At 41.5% G+C, this 17855-nt stretch overlaps 1 protein-coding gene across 1 annotated transcript in view; it reads right to left on the reverse strand.

Annotated features, from left to right (window-relative positions):
- LOC140727849 (transcription regulator protein BACH1-like) overlaps positions 1–17855 on the reverse strand; it is a 67727-nt gene that overhangs the window by 8634 nt on the left and 41238 nt on the right. Inside the window, exon 3 of the mRNA XM_073045697.1 lies at positions 9534–10976. Coding sequence (XP_072901798.1) covers positions 9534–10976 — 1443 coding nt within the window. The remainder of the gene's footprint in view (positions 1–9533; positions 10977–17855) is intronic.

Below are 17855 nucleotides of genomic sequence, written 5' to 3' on the forward strand. Positions count from 1 at the left end.
TGGTCAATTAGTATGTGGACTCCCCCCCCCCCGCCCACCCTCAATGTCACTTTGAACGTGTGTTTTGTCCTTGGATTGATGATCATTTATGTCTAACTGTCTTTGCACTAGCTCTGGTTTTTCACTTTATTTTGCAGGTGTCTCATTTGGGATAATGGGGAGAATGTTAAGCTCTTTGTATTTATCACTTTTCTTTAACTTGGGATAATTTAGTTAGCATATTATTTTCAATATCCAGAATTCCTACTTGCTCCAGGTTGTATTTCAGGGGAGCATGCAACCTCTCTCTGTTGGGTTGTTGTGGTTCCCTGTTGGTTGAAACTCTGACCAAGTTCTTCTGTGCATTGTGATTTCTGTTCAGCCAGAGGTCATGGTATATATTGGTACAAACGACATAGGTAGGAAAAGGGAGGAGATTCTGAAAACATACTACTGGGAGTTGGGAAGGAAGTTAAGAAGCAGGACCATAAAGATAGTAATCTTGGGATTACTGCCTGTGCCACATAACAGTGAGTATAGGAATAGAATGAGGTGGAGGATAAATGCGTGGCTGAGGGATCAGAGCGGGGGGGAAGGGATTCAGATTTCTGGATCACTGGGACCTCGTTTGGGCAGGTGTGACAAAAAGGACAGGTTGCATTTGAATCCCAGGGAGCTGATATCCTGGCAGGGAGGTTTGCTAAGGATATTGGGTTTAAACTAGAATTGCTGGGGGGTGGGAACAAAGTGGATGAACTTAAATTGTGGATCAGACTTGGAGCTAAGATGCTGTGGCCATTACAGAGACTTGGATGGCTCAGGGGCAGGAATGGTTATTTCAAGTGCCAGGCTTTAGATGTTTCAGAAAGTGTCAGGCAAAAAGAGATGGGGGCACAGTACTGTTGATCAGAGATAGTGTCACATCTACAGAAAAGGAGGAAGTCATGGAGAGATTGTCTACGGAGTCTCATGAGTGCAAGTTAGGAACAGGAAGGGGTCAATAACTCTACCAGGTATTTATTATAGAACACCCAATATTAACAGGGACATCGAGGAACAGATAGGGAGACAGATTCTGGAAAGGTGTAATAATAACAGGGTTGTCATGGTGGGAGATTTTAATTTCCCAAATATTGATTGGCATCTCCCTAGAGTGAAAAGTTCAGATGGGGTGGAATTTGTTAGGTGCGTACAGGAAGATTTCTTGACACAATATGTAAATAAGCCTACAGAGGAGAGGCTGTACTTGATCTGGTACAGTCGGCCCTCCTTATCCGCGGGTTCCACATGCGCAGATTCAACCAATCGTGGAGCAGAAAAACCTGGAAGTTCTCTCTCCAGCACTCGTTTCAGCATGTACAGACTATTTTTTTCTTGTCATTATATTCTAAACAATACAGTATAACAACTATTAACATAGCATTTACATTGTATTAGGTATTATAAGCAATCTAGAAATGACTTAAAAGTACAGGCAGTCCTCGGGTTATAAATGACTTCCGTTCCTGAGTCCATCTTTAAGTCGGATTTGAAGTTGGAACAGGTACATCTGGTATTATTTAGTGTCAGTTAGTCAAACGTTTTTCTTAGTATATAGTACATATTTTACCTTTCTATGCACATAAAACACTTAAGAAACCCACATATTGCAATAATTAAACCACTACGTTGCTTAGTAATAATTGTAGCGTTCATCGGGGCAGGGCCTTTCACGTGCTCCATTAAAATTGTTCCAATCGTTAACCAATTGTAGCGTAACGCTTTTCCAATGACCGATGGCGTTTCACCTCTTTCTGATCGCTTTATTACTTCCACCTTATTTTGAATCGTGATCATGATTATTTTCATGAACAGAAACACTGCGGATTCAGAGCTGCACTGCTGGGTCCTAATGTCCACTGCACTGAGACAGGTTAAATAAGGGACTTGAGCATCTGCGTTTTTTGGTATCCGCAGGGAGTCTCGGAACCAATCCCCCGCGGATAAGGAGGACCGACTGTACTGGGAAATGAACGTGGTCAGGTGTCAGATCCCTCAGTGGGACAGCATTTTGGAGATAGTGATCTCCTTTACCATAGCATTGGAGAGGGATAGGAACAAATAAGTTAGGAAAGCATTTAATTGGAGTAAGGGGAAATATGAGGCTATCAGGCAGGAACCTGGCCCTGGAAGCATAAATTGGGAACAGATGTTCTCAGGGAAATGTACGAAAGAAAAGTGTCAAATGTTCAGGGGATATTTGTGTGACGTTCTGCATAGGTATATTCCACTGAGACAGGGAAGTTACGGTAGGGTACAGGAACCATGATGTACAAAGGCTGTTGTAAATCAAGTCAAGAAAAGAAAAGCTTATGAAAGGTTCAAAAAAACTAGGTAATGATAGAGATCTAGCAGATTATAAGGCTAGCAGGAAGGAGTTTAAGAATGAAATTAGGAGAGCCAGAGGGGACCATGAGAAGGCCTGTGCGGGCAAGATTAAGGAAAAGCACAAGGCATTCTACAAGTATACAAAGAGCAAGAGGATAAGACATGAGTGAATAGGACCAATCAAGTGTGACAGTGGAAAAGTGTGTATGGAACCAGAGGAGATAGCAGAGGTACTTGAGTACTTTGCTTCAGTATTCACTATGGAAAAGGACCTTGGCGATTGTAGGGATGACTGAAAAGCTTGAGCATGTAGATATTAAGAAAGAGGATTTGCTGGGGCTTTTGGAAAGCATCAAATTGGATAAATCACTAGAACCAGATGAGATGCACCCCAAGCTACTGTGAAAGGCAAGGGAGGAGATTGCTGAGCCTCTGATAATGATCTTTGCATCATCAATGGGGATGAGAGAGGTTCCGGAGGATTGGAGGGTTGCGGATGTTGTTCCCTTATTCAAGAAAGGGAGTGGGGATAGCCCAGGAAATTATAGACCAGTGAGTCTTACTTCAGTGGTTGGTAAGTTGATGGAGAAGATCCTGAGAGGCAGGATTTATGAACATTTGGAGAGGCATAATATTATTAGGAATAGTCAGCATGGCTTTATTGAAGGCAGGTTGTGCCTTACAAGTCTGATTGAATTTTTTTGAGGATGTGACTAAACACATTGAGGAAGGTAGAGCAGTAGATGTAGTGTATATGGATTTCAGCAAGGCATTTGACAAGGTACCCCATGCAAGGCTTATTGAGAAAGTAAGGAGACATGGGATCAAAGGGGACATTGTTTTGTGGAACTGGCTTGCCCACAGAAGGCAAAGAGTGGTTGTAGATGGGCCATATTCTGCACGAAGGTCAGTGACCAGTGGTGTGCCTCAGGGATTTGTTCTGGGACCCCCACTCTTCGTGATTTTTATAAATAGCCTGGATGAGGAAGTGGAGGGATGGGTTAGTAAATTTGCTGATGACAAAGGTTGGGGGTGTTGTGGATAGTGAGGAGGGCTGTAAGGGGTTACAGTGGGACATTAATAGGATGCAAAACTGGGCTGAGAAGTGGCAGATGGAGTTCAACTCAGATAGTGTGAAGAGGTTCATTCTGGTAAGTCAAATATGATGGCAGAATATAGTATTAATGGCAGTGTGGAGGATCAGAGGGATCTTGGGGTCCGAGTCCATAGGACACTCAAAGCTGCTGCGCAGGTTGAATTTGTGTTAAGAAAGCATATGGTGCATTGGCCTTCATCAATTGTGGGATTGAGTTTAGGAGCTGAGAGGTAATGTTGTAGCTATGTAGGTCCCTGGTCATACCCCACGTGGAGTACTGTGCTCAAGGATGTGGAAACCATAGAATAGGTGCAGAGGAGATCTACAAGGATGTTGCCTGGATTGGGGAGCATGCCTTATGAGAATAGGTTGAGTGAACTCAGTCTTTTCTCCTTAGAGCGATGGAGGATGAGAGGTGAACTGAATGATGAGAGGCATTGATCGTGTGGCTAGTCAGAGGCTTTTTCCCTGGGCTGAAATGGCTAGCACGAGAGACCAGTTTTAAGGTGCAGAGTGTGGCACAGAGGAGATGTCCAGGGTAAGTTGTTTGTTTTGTTTGTTTGTTTGTTTGGTTGTTTTTTTTTAAAAACGCAGAAAGTGGTGAGTACATGGAATAGGCTGCCAGTGATGGTGATGGTGATGGGAGGATACGATAAGGTCTTTTAATAGACTCCTGGATAGCTACATGGAGCTTCGAAAAATAGAGGGCTATGGGTAACCCTGGGTAATTTCTAAGGTAAAGATATGTTCTGCACAGCTTTGTGGGCCAAAGGGCCTGCATTGTGCTGTACTTTTTCTATTTTGATCAAGATTCTGTTTAATTTGCCTGTCCTCTTGTTAGTTTTTCAAGTTAATTTATGCAAAAAAAATCATTAGTTTTGTTTGAATTAATGAAGTCTCTGTGATTCCTGTGTTTGAATTCGCTAGTGATCCTCTTAATGCATTTGGTCTTAAACTGTATTTGACAGTTGCCTTGAATAAAAAAAACAATCTACAGCAACATAGCATGACTCTGGCTTCCGTTGATAGATGGTCACATATCCAGTATTTCATGGGGACATCAACTAACTGACAAACTAATTTAAATCAAATAACTGCAGCAGCAATGGGATAAACAGACTTGAGTGAGCAATCTTAATTGACTACTGATCTTTGCAGGTTGGGAAGCGTATGTGCCTCTGTGTCCGATTTGCTAGGGAGTATTCCAAAACAGAGACCATTATGGGAATCTTACCATTCTGACCTATACACGTGTCAATTTTAGCCCAGATAAAAGAATATTACAGGGTGTCTGGAAAGATTCCAACATCTCTGGTCACCTGCTATCAAAGGTGTACAACTACTTATAGAGAAGAGCTGCTGTTTTAGCTCTAACGACACATGTTTACTCTTGATCTCCAATGCTGTAGGTGTGGAGTTGCACTTTCGCCCTGTGATCATGTGGATTCACTCTGGCTGCTCAGTTTGCTTCCACATCAGGTCAGTAAATTATCTGGCAACTCTAAACTGATGCTAGTGAGTAGGTACAAACAAAGTTAATGAGAATGCAGGGAGAACTGGGAAAATTAGCAAAGCGAAGGATTGATCTGCGACAGCATAGACTAGATAGACCGACTTTTATTTATTTAGAGATACTGCGTAGAAGAGGCCCCTCTGGCCTTTTGAGCCACATGGCCCTGTGACTCACCGATTTAACCCTAGCCTAATCACAGGACAAGTTACAACGACCAATTGTCACGGGTGAGAACCGGAATGAAGGGACTCAGGATAGGACGATGGTAAAAAAGTACAGATAGTGTGCAGTCAGACTATCATGAAGGGCAGGCAAGTGATGGGACATAGTCGCAGCCAACAGGGTGAGTATCAGTACATTAGGGATGCAAAAATCAAAAACGCAGTAAATACGGTACTCAAGGTGTTGTATCTCAATGCACGGAGTATAGAAATAAGGTGGATGATCTTGCTGCACTATTACAGATTGCCGGGTATGATGTTGTGGCCATCACTGAATTGTGGCTGAAGGATGGTTGTAGTTGGGAGCTGAATGTCCAAAGTTTCACTTTGTATCAGAAGGATAGGAACGTAGGCAGAGGGGGAAGCGTGACTCTACTGGTGAAGAATGGCATCAAATCAGTAGAAAGATGTGACAAAGGATCAGAAGATGCTGAATCCTTGTGGGTTGAGTTAAGAAACTGCAAGGGTAAAAGGACCCTGATGGCAATTATATACAGGCCTCCCAAAAGTGGCTGGGAGGTGGACCACAGATTACAGCAGGAAATAGAAAAGGTGTGTCAAAAGGGCAATGTTACGATAGTCATGATACATTTTAACATGCAGGTCAATTGGGAAAATCAGGTTGGTAATGGATCTGCCTAAGAGATAGCTTTTTAGAGCAGTTTGTCGTTGAGCCTACTAGGGGATCAGCTGTACTGGATTGGGTGTTACGTAATGAACCAGAGGCAATTAGGGAGCTTAAGGTAAAAGAACCCCAAGGAACCAGTGAGTTCAACTTGAAATTTGATAGGGAGAAAGTAAAGCCTGACGTAGCAGTATTTCAGTACAGTAAGGGAAATGACAGTGGTGTGAGAGAGGAGTTAGTCAAAGTAAATTGGAAGGAGCTGCTGGCAGGGATACCAGCAGAGCAGCAATGGCACATGTTTCTGGGGAAAATGAAGGTGGTGAAGGACATGTGTATTTCAAACTCAAATGGCAAAATAGTACAACTGAAGTTGTCAAGGGAAGTCAAAGCTAATGTAAAAATAAAAGGGAGTGCATACAACAAAGCAAAAATTAGTGGGAAGATTTTTTTTAAACTTACAAGAGAGCAACTAATCATTAGAAGGGAAAAGATGAATTATGAAAGCAAGCTAGCAAATAATATCAAATTGGATAGTAAAAGCTTTTTTAAGTAGGTAAAAAAAAAATAGAAGAGAGATGAGAGTGGATAGGACCACTAGAAAAATGATGCAGGAGAAATAATAACGGACAAGGAGATGGCAGATGAACTAAATGAGTATTTTGCATCAGTCCTCATTGTGAAAGACACTTGTAGTGTGCCAGATGTTGTAGTGTGTGAAAGAAGAGAAGTGGGTGCAGTTACTATTACAAGGGAGAAGGTGCTCAAAAAGCTGAAAGACCTAAAGTATGTAAGTCACCCGGACCAGATGAACTGCACCCTAGGGTTCTGAAAGAGGTAGCAGTAGAGATTGTGGCAGCATTAGAAATGATCTTTCAAATATCATTGGACTCTGGCATGGTACCAGAGGACTGGAAAATTGTAAATGTCACTCCACTCTTTATGAAAGGAAGAAGGCAGCAGAAAGGAAATTATAGACCAGTGAGCCTGACCTCAGTGGTTGGGAAGATGTTGGAGTCAATTATTCAGGACGAGGTGATGGACTACTTGGTGACACAGGACAAGATGGGACAAAGACAGCATGGTTTCCTTCAGGTAAAATCCTGCCTGACGAACCTTTTGGAATTCTTTGAAGAGATTACAAATACGATAGATAAAGGGGATGCTGTGGATGTTGTATATTTGGACTTACAGAAGACCTTTGACAAGGTGCCACACATGAAGCTGCTTACCAAGTTAAGAGCCCGTGGTATTACAAGGAAGTTACTAACGTAGCTAGAGCATTGGCTGATTGGTAGGAGGCAGCGAGTGGGAATACTTTTTATGGTTGGCTGCCAGTGACTAGCGGTGTTGCTCAGGACCACTTCTTTTTATGCTGTATATAAATGATTTAGATGATGAAAGAGATGGCTTTGTTGCCAAGTTTGTAGATGATACAAAGATTGGTGGAAGGGCAGGTAGTGTTGAGGAAACAGGTAAGATGCAGAAGAACTTAGACAGATTAGGAGAATGGGCAAGAAAGTGGCAAATGAAATACAATGTTGGAAAATGCATGATCCTGCACTTTGGTAGTAGAAATAAATGTGTGGACTATTTTCTAACCAGGAAGAAAATCCAAAAATCTAAGCTACAAAGGGACTTGGGAGTCCTTGTGCAAAACACCCTAAAGGTTAACTAGCCGGCTGAGTCAGAGGCAAGGAAGGCAAATGCAATGTTAGAATTCATTTCAAGAGGTCTAGAATACAAGAGCAGGGATGTGATGCTGAGGCTTTATAAGGCACTGGTGAGGCCTCACATTAAGTATTGTGTACAGTTTTGGGCTCCTCATCTTAGAAGAGATGGGTTGGCATTGGACAGGGTCCAGAGGAGGTTCATAAGGATGATTCCAGGAATGAAAGGTTTATCATATGAGGAACATTTGGTGGCTCTGGGTCAGTACTCACAGGAATTTAGAAGGATGAGGGAGTATCTCATTGAAACCTTTTGAATGTTGAAAGGCCTGGACAGAGTAGAAGTGGAAAGGATGTTTCCCCATGGTGCAAGATTCTCGGACAAGAAGACACAGCCTCAGTATAGAGGGGCATCCATTCAAAACAGAGGTGCAGAGAAATTTCTTTAGCCAGAGGGTGTGAATTTGTGGAATCTGTTGCCGCATGCAGCTGTGGAGGCCAGGTTGTTGGGTGTATTTAAGGCAGAGATCAATAGGTTCTTGATTGAACATGGATCAAAGGTTATGGGGTGAAGGCTGGGAAATGGGGTTGAGGAGGAGGAAAAAAATGGATCAGCCATAATTGAATGGCGGAGTAGACTCGATGAGACAAATGGCCTAATTCTGCTCCTTTGTCCTATGGTCTTATTAACCTACTAACTGGCACACCTTTGGACTGTGGGAGGAAACTGATGCACCCGAAGGAACGTATAAACTTGCTTACAGAGAACGCCAGAATTGAATGCCAAACTCTGATGCCCAAAGCTGTAATAGCACCGGGCTGCTACACTATTGTGGTGCCCATGGCCTCCATCTTCCCAAGGAAATATGGAAACCATAAGGAAACAGAGCGTAGTATCAGCATTGATATATGAAATTCGCAGCCTTTCTCACCGGCAAAATTTACAAGCAATTCACCATTATTTTGTTATTTCTTTCAATGGTTTCTTATAGAACACTGAAATATTTTCTAAATTGACAGCCCTCACCTCTGCAATTGTGTTATCAATGATAAGCCCATATTCTTGGAGCATATATGTTTATTCATATATCAAGCTCAAATAATTGCAGCCATTCACATCTTCTGCCATTCAAAAGCAATTCTAACTATTATTAATTGGAATTTCTCTGCATACCTATTAATCTTTCCCTTGTTAATATCTATTTTTCATCATCCATGATTGTTTTTAATGGTCACCCTTAAATAGGGCCTTCCAATGTGCACTGCACCACCAGTTACTCAGTTTCCTTCCAAAATGTCATTGAGCATATTTTGATTAGAAAGGGTACTAAAGCTTATAAGGCAGAAGAACAGGGCTGAAAGGGGTAATAAACTAGTCCTAATGGAATGGTGGAGCAGACCCAATGGGCCAATTGATCCAATTCTGATCCTATGTTTTATGGTCTAAGATTCAATTAAGAAATAAGTCATGTGATTAGCTCTCACTTACAAAACCATAAGTTTACTTCCCACTCTTCACAATAACTTATGTATGTCGTCAATAGTTTCCCCCTGGATCCTTGCCTCAAGAAAATGTTTACCACACTATTAAATCTATTGCTAACCGATTTACCTCATACTGGGCTTCTTTGCTTTGGTACACAGTTTCCTCACACTAATTTTGATCCTACTCGCCCTAATTACACAGCATCACATTAAACAACAGTGCTCATCCATGTTATTAACTCCCCAACATTACTGTCTCTTCTACCAGAACATTTGACAATCACAGATCACAATAACTTTAATGATTGCTAAGTTTCACTGCCTCTTATAGAAACCTGGAATAATAAAGTACAGGGCAGGCCCTTAAACCCATCATGCTTGCACTCTCCCTTAGGAAGAATTAGCCATTTATTTCCTCATCTTTTCTGATAATGAGTTATAAATTGCAATGCTAAATAGTAACCCAATTCACTTTTGAAAATTAAAACCAAATCTACTTTCACCATCTTTTCCCATTATTTTTCCAGTGAAACATCATCCTGTGTTTATTTTACGTGTGTAAAACTATTAGTTTTCTTACCTCACAATCTTGTTCTCTAGCAGAACATGACTCACTGTCATCCTCTGATTCAGAGCCAAAATCATCTCCTGAATTAGTAGTACAGGTGTCATCATATTTGCCTTGCTGATGTCCTTGGTCACTTTCAAGATCCTCTAAACCTGAGCTGCTAGAACATACTGAATTTACAGCGTTATATTTAAATGGGCACTTTGAAGACCGGTTAGAACCAGACAGGTGTAATGCTGAAGAGGTATAGTGCAGTAGTAGAGCATTTTGATTTTCTTCAAGGGTTTGGCAAGAATCTATAGAAAACTGTGGACATAAAGAAATTCTCATTTCATTGAGTTCTTTTGAACAAATGTTCTCTTCAATAGAAGATTCATCCTTATAGCTAGATGTTGTATCATTAGTTTCACTCCAGAATCCTGCTACTTCTCTTTCCACAACATTTTGACCACTGCAGACTGTATTGATACTTTGCCTTTTAGAACAACTTGAGCTAAAAATAACAGACTTTCTCTCAGAGTCTCCCCCTCCTTTTTCTGAAGCACTTTGCTGATCAAATCCTTGACCAGTTTCAATTGTTGTTCCTTCAATATTTGCAACAGTAGCACTGTTCTTCTGCAAGACGTCATACTGCAATGTCTCAGAGACAAGTTGTTCTGCCTGGGAGCAAGGCAAGTTGTAATGCTCTTTAGTAAAGTTTAGTTGAGTACCCAAAATATTTTGCACTGACCCATTTGATTCTTCAGCTAAGATGTTTTGTGCTACTGGGTAATGTATATCCATTGAGATCTTCACTTCAGTATTTTCATCATTATGGATTCCATTCTCAGCCATCATAGATGATCTAACATGATCCTTTTCAATCTGTCTCATAGGTGCATCTTCTGACTCGACTGTCGATGTTGGATTTTGACAGGGTTCAATTTGCTCCAGTGAAGAATTTGGTAATGACAAATTATTACTCCACGATTGCTTTCGTTCCTTTCCACAGGCCAGCTGAAATTTTCGGTATTTAGGACAAAGAGAAAATGAATTGGCCCATTCACTCTGTTTCAAATAGGTATACTTGGAGTCAGTTGTCTCATTTTGAGCATCAGGGCAAATTTCCCCAACTCCAATGCACTTACGGAGTTTTGGACAGGGACTCTTGAGATTGTCAAATTCAAGAAATTCTTCCACATCATCATCAATCTCAGAATTTTCATTGTCACCAACAGGGATTTTTAGATTTGTTTTCAGACAAGTGGACATACAACAGGCATTTCTTGGATATTCTGTATGATCTTTAAACTTTCCAAATAGCTTTGCTTGAAGAAAACTAAAACATGTTTTTTCTATGTTATGAATTCCAAGAAATTCTACGCTTCTACATACATCCAACACATTATCTTTGTTCAGAAGCAGTTTGGCGGTGTATGCAAACTGAAGAAGCGGTGCAAAACCTTTCACTGTAACCTGATAAAGCAAAAAAAAAAGACAATTATATTTTGACAAAATTGCACAAGACCAATTATGATGAAGCATAAAACAAAATTAGCTCATTAGTGATTTAGATTTCTATTGACATAAATTGAATAAGATATACCATACTTCTACAAACAAGAGAAAATCTGCAGATGCTGGAAATCCAAGCAACACACACATGCCGGAGGAACTCAGCAGGCCCGGCAGGCCAAGACCCTTCAGCAGGACACCTATACTTCTATAATTCTTTATTGCATAGTAGCCGTATTGTAACCAAATTTTAAAGTATTTATGACAAAATTAACTAAAAGAAAAACTACAATTAACTACAAAAGGTACTGAATACAGCCCAGTACATCATGGGTAAAACCCTCCCAACCATTAAGCACATCTACATGAAATGCTGCTGTAGAAAAGCAGCATCCATCAAAGATCCTCACCACTCAGGCCAAGCTCTTTTCTCACTGCTGCCATCAGGTCGAAGATACAAGTTCCTCTAAAATAAAACTGCAGTCTTACTCCACAGAACATAATATAGTAATTATGGAATATAAAACAATTGTTTTCTACTCCCAAGCTTTAAAGAAATCAAGTATTAATACCCTCTTAGCATACATCATTGTGGTTTTCTTTTCATGGATATTCAACAAGTCACCTGGCATCTTCAAATATTTACTCAGGTTACACAATGCTGTATAATCCTACATTTCTATAATTTACGTGATATCTTTGTTAAAACATTTTAATGAAGTTACAACCAAAATCCTATAATGCACATTTTGATAATATCAATTTACACCAACATGTTCTGCCAATTTGGTTAGCATATGCAATATATAAAAGAACATAATACTCAATTATGTCATCAGGCCCAAGCAGTGTGGAAGACACATTATGATATATTGTTTACCAGCACTGTGCTTTCTCTGTAGCTGCTACACTTTATCCTGCATTATATTGTTTGACCTTGTTCTATTTCAACATACTGTGTAACAAGTTGATCTATATGAACAGGATGCAAGACAAGCTTCTCACTGTACAAAACATAGAACAATACAGCACAGTACAGGCCCTTCAGCCCACAATGTTATGCTGACCCTTAAACCCTGCCTCCCATATACCCCCACCTTAAATTCCTCCATATACCTGTCTAGTAGTCTCTTAAACTAATCATGATACGTGACAGTAATACATCAATTTCAATAGTGCATTTTTAAAAATTAAGAAATTGCAATTAAAGTCTGCAAAAAGAGCAAAAAACCTTAAAATGTCCAATAAGGGGGAGTAAAGTCTCTGGTTGGCCACTCTACCTATGGACCAAACACTGACTCTCTGGCGAAATCACCATCCTGGTTTTATTTTTAAAGAACTCTTCATGCAGCAAATATGATCAAGTTTGCATAGCCCTCGCTAATGTACCCGTGAAGGACCACAGGGAGCTTGCTAAAATGGCTGATAGTCCACACTCAGCTAGGCAGCAGTACAGCATTCCTCCTCCTTTCTCTACCTCAAATAGCCCGGTCAGCAAGGCACCTTACATAATGATGCCCACGGCTGCAAAATATATGATGTCGGTTCTATGTTTTTACAACGTTCACTTTGGTACAAACACTGGGATGCATCGACCGCCTTGCAGCTTCAATAGTGCCAGCACATCAGGACATCAGATGTCTGTGTACACTGTGGGTTTTAACAGTCAGAGTTGTCTACTGTTCATTACAGACACCCTTTCAGGACGATGCTTCCTGTGTGACATGGCTGCTCAAGTGAGTGTGCTGCCAGCATCACTACTGAAGAGAGGAGAGGCAAAGATCGACAAAACCTTGCTGGAGGTGCCAACTATAGCAAGATCCAGACTTACATGACATGATGGGTAATACTCTGCTTCAGTGGGCGACATTACAAATGAGACTTCATCCTGGCTAAAGTGGCTAGACCTCTGCTTGGTGCAGATTTCCTGTATGTTCAAGAGCTATTAGTTGGTCTTAAAAACTGCCGGCTCTTAGATTTCAAGGACTTTGGGTCATTACTCTGCTCCCCCAGCAAGTTCCCCACAACAGATCTGTCAAGCGCATGTACCACCACACGCAAGTTTACTCTACTGCTGGAAAAATTCCCAAACCTCACCAAGCACACATTCTCCACGACAGTCATAAAACATGGGGTTGAGCACCATATCCTCACAACTGGCCCGCTAGTCCATGCCCATTCACGTCGGCTGGACCCAGGAATACTTGTAACCGCTAAGGCTAAGTTTGTCAACATGGAAAGACTTAGCATTGTACCCTGGTCGAACAGCCCCTGGTCTTTGCCCCTCCATATGATCCCTTAGTCCAATGGTAGTTGCCACCCATTTGACAATTACCAATGCTTTAATGAGGCAATCACCTCCGATCTTTACCCAATCCCACACATCCTAGACTTTTTCAGTATGCTTAGCCAGAAAGTTAGTTTTTTCCAAAGTCGATCTAGTTAGGGGCCATCATCAGGTGTCTGTGTGCTCGGAGGACATAGAAAAACAAAAACACAGAAAACCTACAGCACAATACAGGCCCCTCGGCCCACAAAGTTGTGCCGAACATGTCCCAACCTTAGAAATTACTAGGCTTACCCATAGCCCTCTATTTTTCTAAGCTCCACGTACCTATCCAAAAGTCTCTTAAAAGACCCCACTGTATCCACCTCCACCACTGCTGCTGGCAGCCCATTCCACGCACTCACCATTCTCTGAGTAAAAAATTTACTCCTGACATCTCCTCTGTACCTACTCCCCAGCACCTTAAACCTGTGTCCTCTTGTGGCAATCCTGGGAAAAAGTCTCTGACTATCCACACGATCAATGCCTCTCACCATCTTATACACTTCTATCAGGTCACCCTTTATCCTCCGTCACTCCAAGGAGAAAAGGCCGAGTTCACTCAACCTATTCTCATAAGGCACGCTCCCCAATCCAGGCAAAATCCTTGTAATTCTCCTCTGCACCCTTTCTATGGCTTCCACATCCTTCCAGTAGTGAAGCAACCAGAACTGTGCACAGTACTCCAAGTGGGGTCTGACCAGGGTCCTATATAGCTGCATTCCCAAAATGGCTGTGATAACCCCATTTGGCCTCTTTGATATTCTGTGCATGCCATGTCAGCTACAAAATACAGAACAGACTTCCCAGTGGCTGATGGAGTCTGTATTAAAATACTTAGACTTTCTTTTTGTTTACCTGGATGACATACTTGTCACTAGTGCATCCAAATCTGAACATATATCTCATTTCTGCACACTTTGAGGGCTTCAGCCAACACAAGTTGATTACTAACCTGCTAAATGCCCGTTTGGGTCGTCAACCATTGGCATTCTCAACCACTGCATCTTTACAGAAAGTGCAAAACCCATCCATTGAAAATAGCCTTTATTATGCATTTCCCCCTGTCCTGCACTACCAAACACTACAGGAGTTTTTAGGCATGGTGAATTTCTATCACCACTTCACCCTGCAAGCATAGTGCACTTAAAAGCAATACCCCTAATCACGAGCTTGACTGGCCAGAGGATATGACCAGGGCATTTGAAGATACCAAACGAGCTCTTTCCAACACGACCTCACTGGCGCACCCACTCCCAAGTGCAGCCACTCCCCACTGCACCCATAGCCATTACTACTGACACTTCAAACTATGCTATGGGTGCTGTGCACAAACAGTTGTTCGGAGGCATGTGACATCCGCTCACTTTCTTCAGCCGGCAACTCTGTTCACCCCAAAAGGAAGTACAGCATGCCTGACTGTGTCATGCTCAGTCTCTATCTGGCTGTTAGCCATTTTCATTTTCTTCTTAGAGGGTTGTCATTTCACAGCGTTCATTGACCATAAACCCCTTGTGCATGCAATGGCTGAAATATCAGACCCTTGGTCTGCACGGTAACAATGTCAACTGGCCAACAAATCAAAGTTCATAACTGACATATAACATATTACGGGGACAAATAATACTGCGGCTGATTGCTTTCCACGACCAGCCATTGAGGCCATACACATAGGGTTGACAATGCCTGACCAAGCTACTGACCCAGAGGTCCAGGCTTACGAACAGCAGCCACAGGCCTGCAGTTGGCTGACATTAAGTTTGGGAAAGCTGGGATTTCTCTTCTGTGCAATGTCTCAATCGGTCGCCCCTGCCCCACAGTGCCTGCAAACTGGAGGTGGTCTGTTTTTTCACTCCATAAGTGGCCTCTCATGTCTGAGCCGGAAGGCCTCACAGAAAATGATTGCACGGCCTTAGGAAGGATATGCATGATTGCACTGCAGCCTGTGTGGAGTGCCAATGGACAAAAATTAACTATCATATCCAGACACCATTGGCATCTTTTGAGTCCATCTCTAACAAGAATAAAATCTGGGAGAGGGGCTCATTCAGGAAAAATAATTTAAAGACCTTACTGCCAATTATACCTCTACTTTTGTAAAAAGTTCTTTGAGGCTATAGGTATTGCCAGTGAGAAACCCATGCCCAGAAGTACTGTATCCAATGTCATAATGATAGTCTTGTACTGAATAGTACTTTACCCAGTGTTCCACAGTTATTGACCTGTGCAGAGAATTGAATCTGGACAAGAACAGAAGAAATAAAAAAACACAAAATGCTGGCAGAACTCAGCAGGCCAGACAGCATCTATGGGAGAAGGTAGTGACGACGTTTTGGGCCGAAACCCTTCATCAGGAGTGAAGTAACATGGGATGGTCGAAGGGGGATAAGAAGTGGGGGGAGGGATGAAGTAGAGAGCTGCAGGGAAATGGGCTAGCGGGAAGGTGGAGAATTATGGGAAATAAAAGAGAAAGAAAGGTAGGGTTGGGGGGAGATTGGAGTGAGGGGGGGAAAGAGAGAGAAAGAGAACCAGACTAAAATTATAGATAGGGATTGGGTAAGGGGGGGCAGGGGTATCAACAGAGGTCTGTGAGTTGAATGTTCATGCCGGCAGGTAGGAGGCTACCTAGGCGGGAGATAAGGTATTGCTCCATCGAACTGCGTGTGGCCTCATCTTGACGGTAGAGGAGGCCATGGACAGAGTGGAGTGGGAGTGGTCTGTGGAATTGAAGTGTGTGGCCACAGGGAGAACAGAAGAAAAACGAGATCAGATAAGGCACTGGGTTTCTGGCCTAGTCTGATCTCTCACTGGCACTGAAATCAAGTGGATTCTGAGAGATCAGGAGACAATAGTGAATGTACTCTTACCTCTGATCTATAGAGACAGGCTTCACAGCAAATTGTGACTCTGTGTACTTTGGGGTAAATTTAATGATAACTTGATCTTGCCAAAACCTCGGCTATCTGGATTGGAAAACTGGCACTTAGTACTAATTACCATATTGGATAACCAATCTTCCTTTTAAATGCAACAGATCCAGTACAATAATGACTGAGGAGACCCAACCTGGAATCTACACATAACAGGCAAAAACAACAAATTAAATTCTCTGAAGAACATGTCAACCAGATGTGCTTTGACACTGCGGTAGTTTCAACATTTCTTTAATACAGCGTTCCTCATTTTAATGATGCAATTTAATGCCTTTCAGGCAACAGTCAAGGCCTGCAATTACAAGTTAAGCAGCTTGGGTACCTCATCCTCAAATTCCTTGAATCAATAATTTTACTTGTTCTTCAACACTTTTTTTATGCTTTCTCTGTTCACAGAGATATTACATCCTCTATGCAGAATAAAAAGTTAAAGCAGCACTGTAATTTCTTAAAGGTGCCAGGTGAAAGCATACCATAAACATGTGGCTAGCTTTTAATGAAATAAACAAAGATTGCTATTATAAGCACAAGAGATTCTGTAGATGTTTGAAATCTTCACCAACATGCACAAAATGCTGGAAGAACTCAGCAAGTTAGGCAGCATCTACGGAGGGAAGTAAACAGTTGATGTTTCAGGCCAAGATCTTTCAAGAGGACAGCTATCTGTTCACACGAACTACAGATATTATAATTAATACAAATACATTACCAGCAGATTTCCTTCATTTAAAAAATACAAATAATCTCAGATTAAAACAGCTTACAAATAAGTTAATTAGACTTTTTAAAATAATCAAATATACTTAGACCATCAGAATTTACTACTTGCTGATGTGAATGTGTGTTGGGAGCCGTGGAATTTGATTGGTGTACATAAAATAATTTCAGATAGGATTGTCAAAGCCAACATGATATAACTGGTATAGTTGATACGTAATCAAGAGAATTGAATTAGTAATTTATGAAACAAGAATTCATATATCACTATGGCAGTTTAAGAATTGAGAATAAAAAGATGATTCAAGCAGGGTTCTTATAACTGTATGAGGAGAGTCCAGCCAGAGGAGAGAACATACTAAACTTGGTTTTAGGAAATGAGCCAGGATGGGTGACAGACCTGGTGAAATGGGTAAATGGGTGAAAACCAAAATCAGACTGGGCCCTTGTGGAATATAAAGATAGCTGAAAAGTACTCAAGCAGGCTATTATTAAGGCCAAAAGCAGGTCATTAAATGTCCTTTGAGCAGTGTCAAGGAAAATCCCAAGACATTTTATATTTACACTATTTTTTAAAAAGTTAGCTAAGGAGAGGTCAGGATAAGGAAGGAATTGGTGCTTGGTGTTAGCAAGAGTTTGAAGGGTGCTAAATGAATACTTTGCATTGATACTTGAAGGATTTGGAGGAGAGTGAAAGCACAGTGGGACATGCTGACATGTTGGGACATTCTGAGATTAAGGAGATAGTACTGGGTCTTCTAAAAAGCATTAGGTGGATAAATCCATAGGTTCTGAAGGAATACATCCCAAAATTCTGAAAGTGAAGAGACCACCTGGGTTTTGACAAAGATCTCTGCAATAGGT

Source organism: Hemitrygon akajei, chromosome 5 (assembly GCF_048418815.1).
Source record: "Hemitrygon akajei chromosome 5, sHemAka1.3, whole genome shotgun sequence".
Classification (NCBI taxonomy): domain Eukaryota; kingdom Metazoa; phylum Chordata; class Chondrichthyes; order Myliobatiformes; family Dasyatidae; genus Hemitrygon; species Hemitrygon akajei.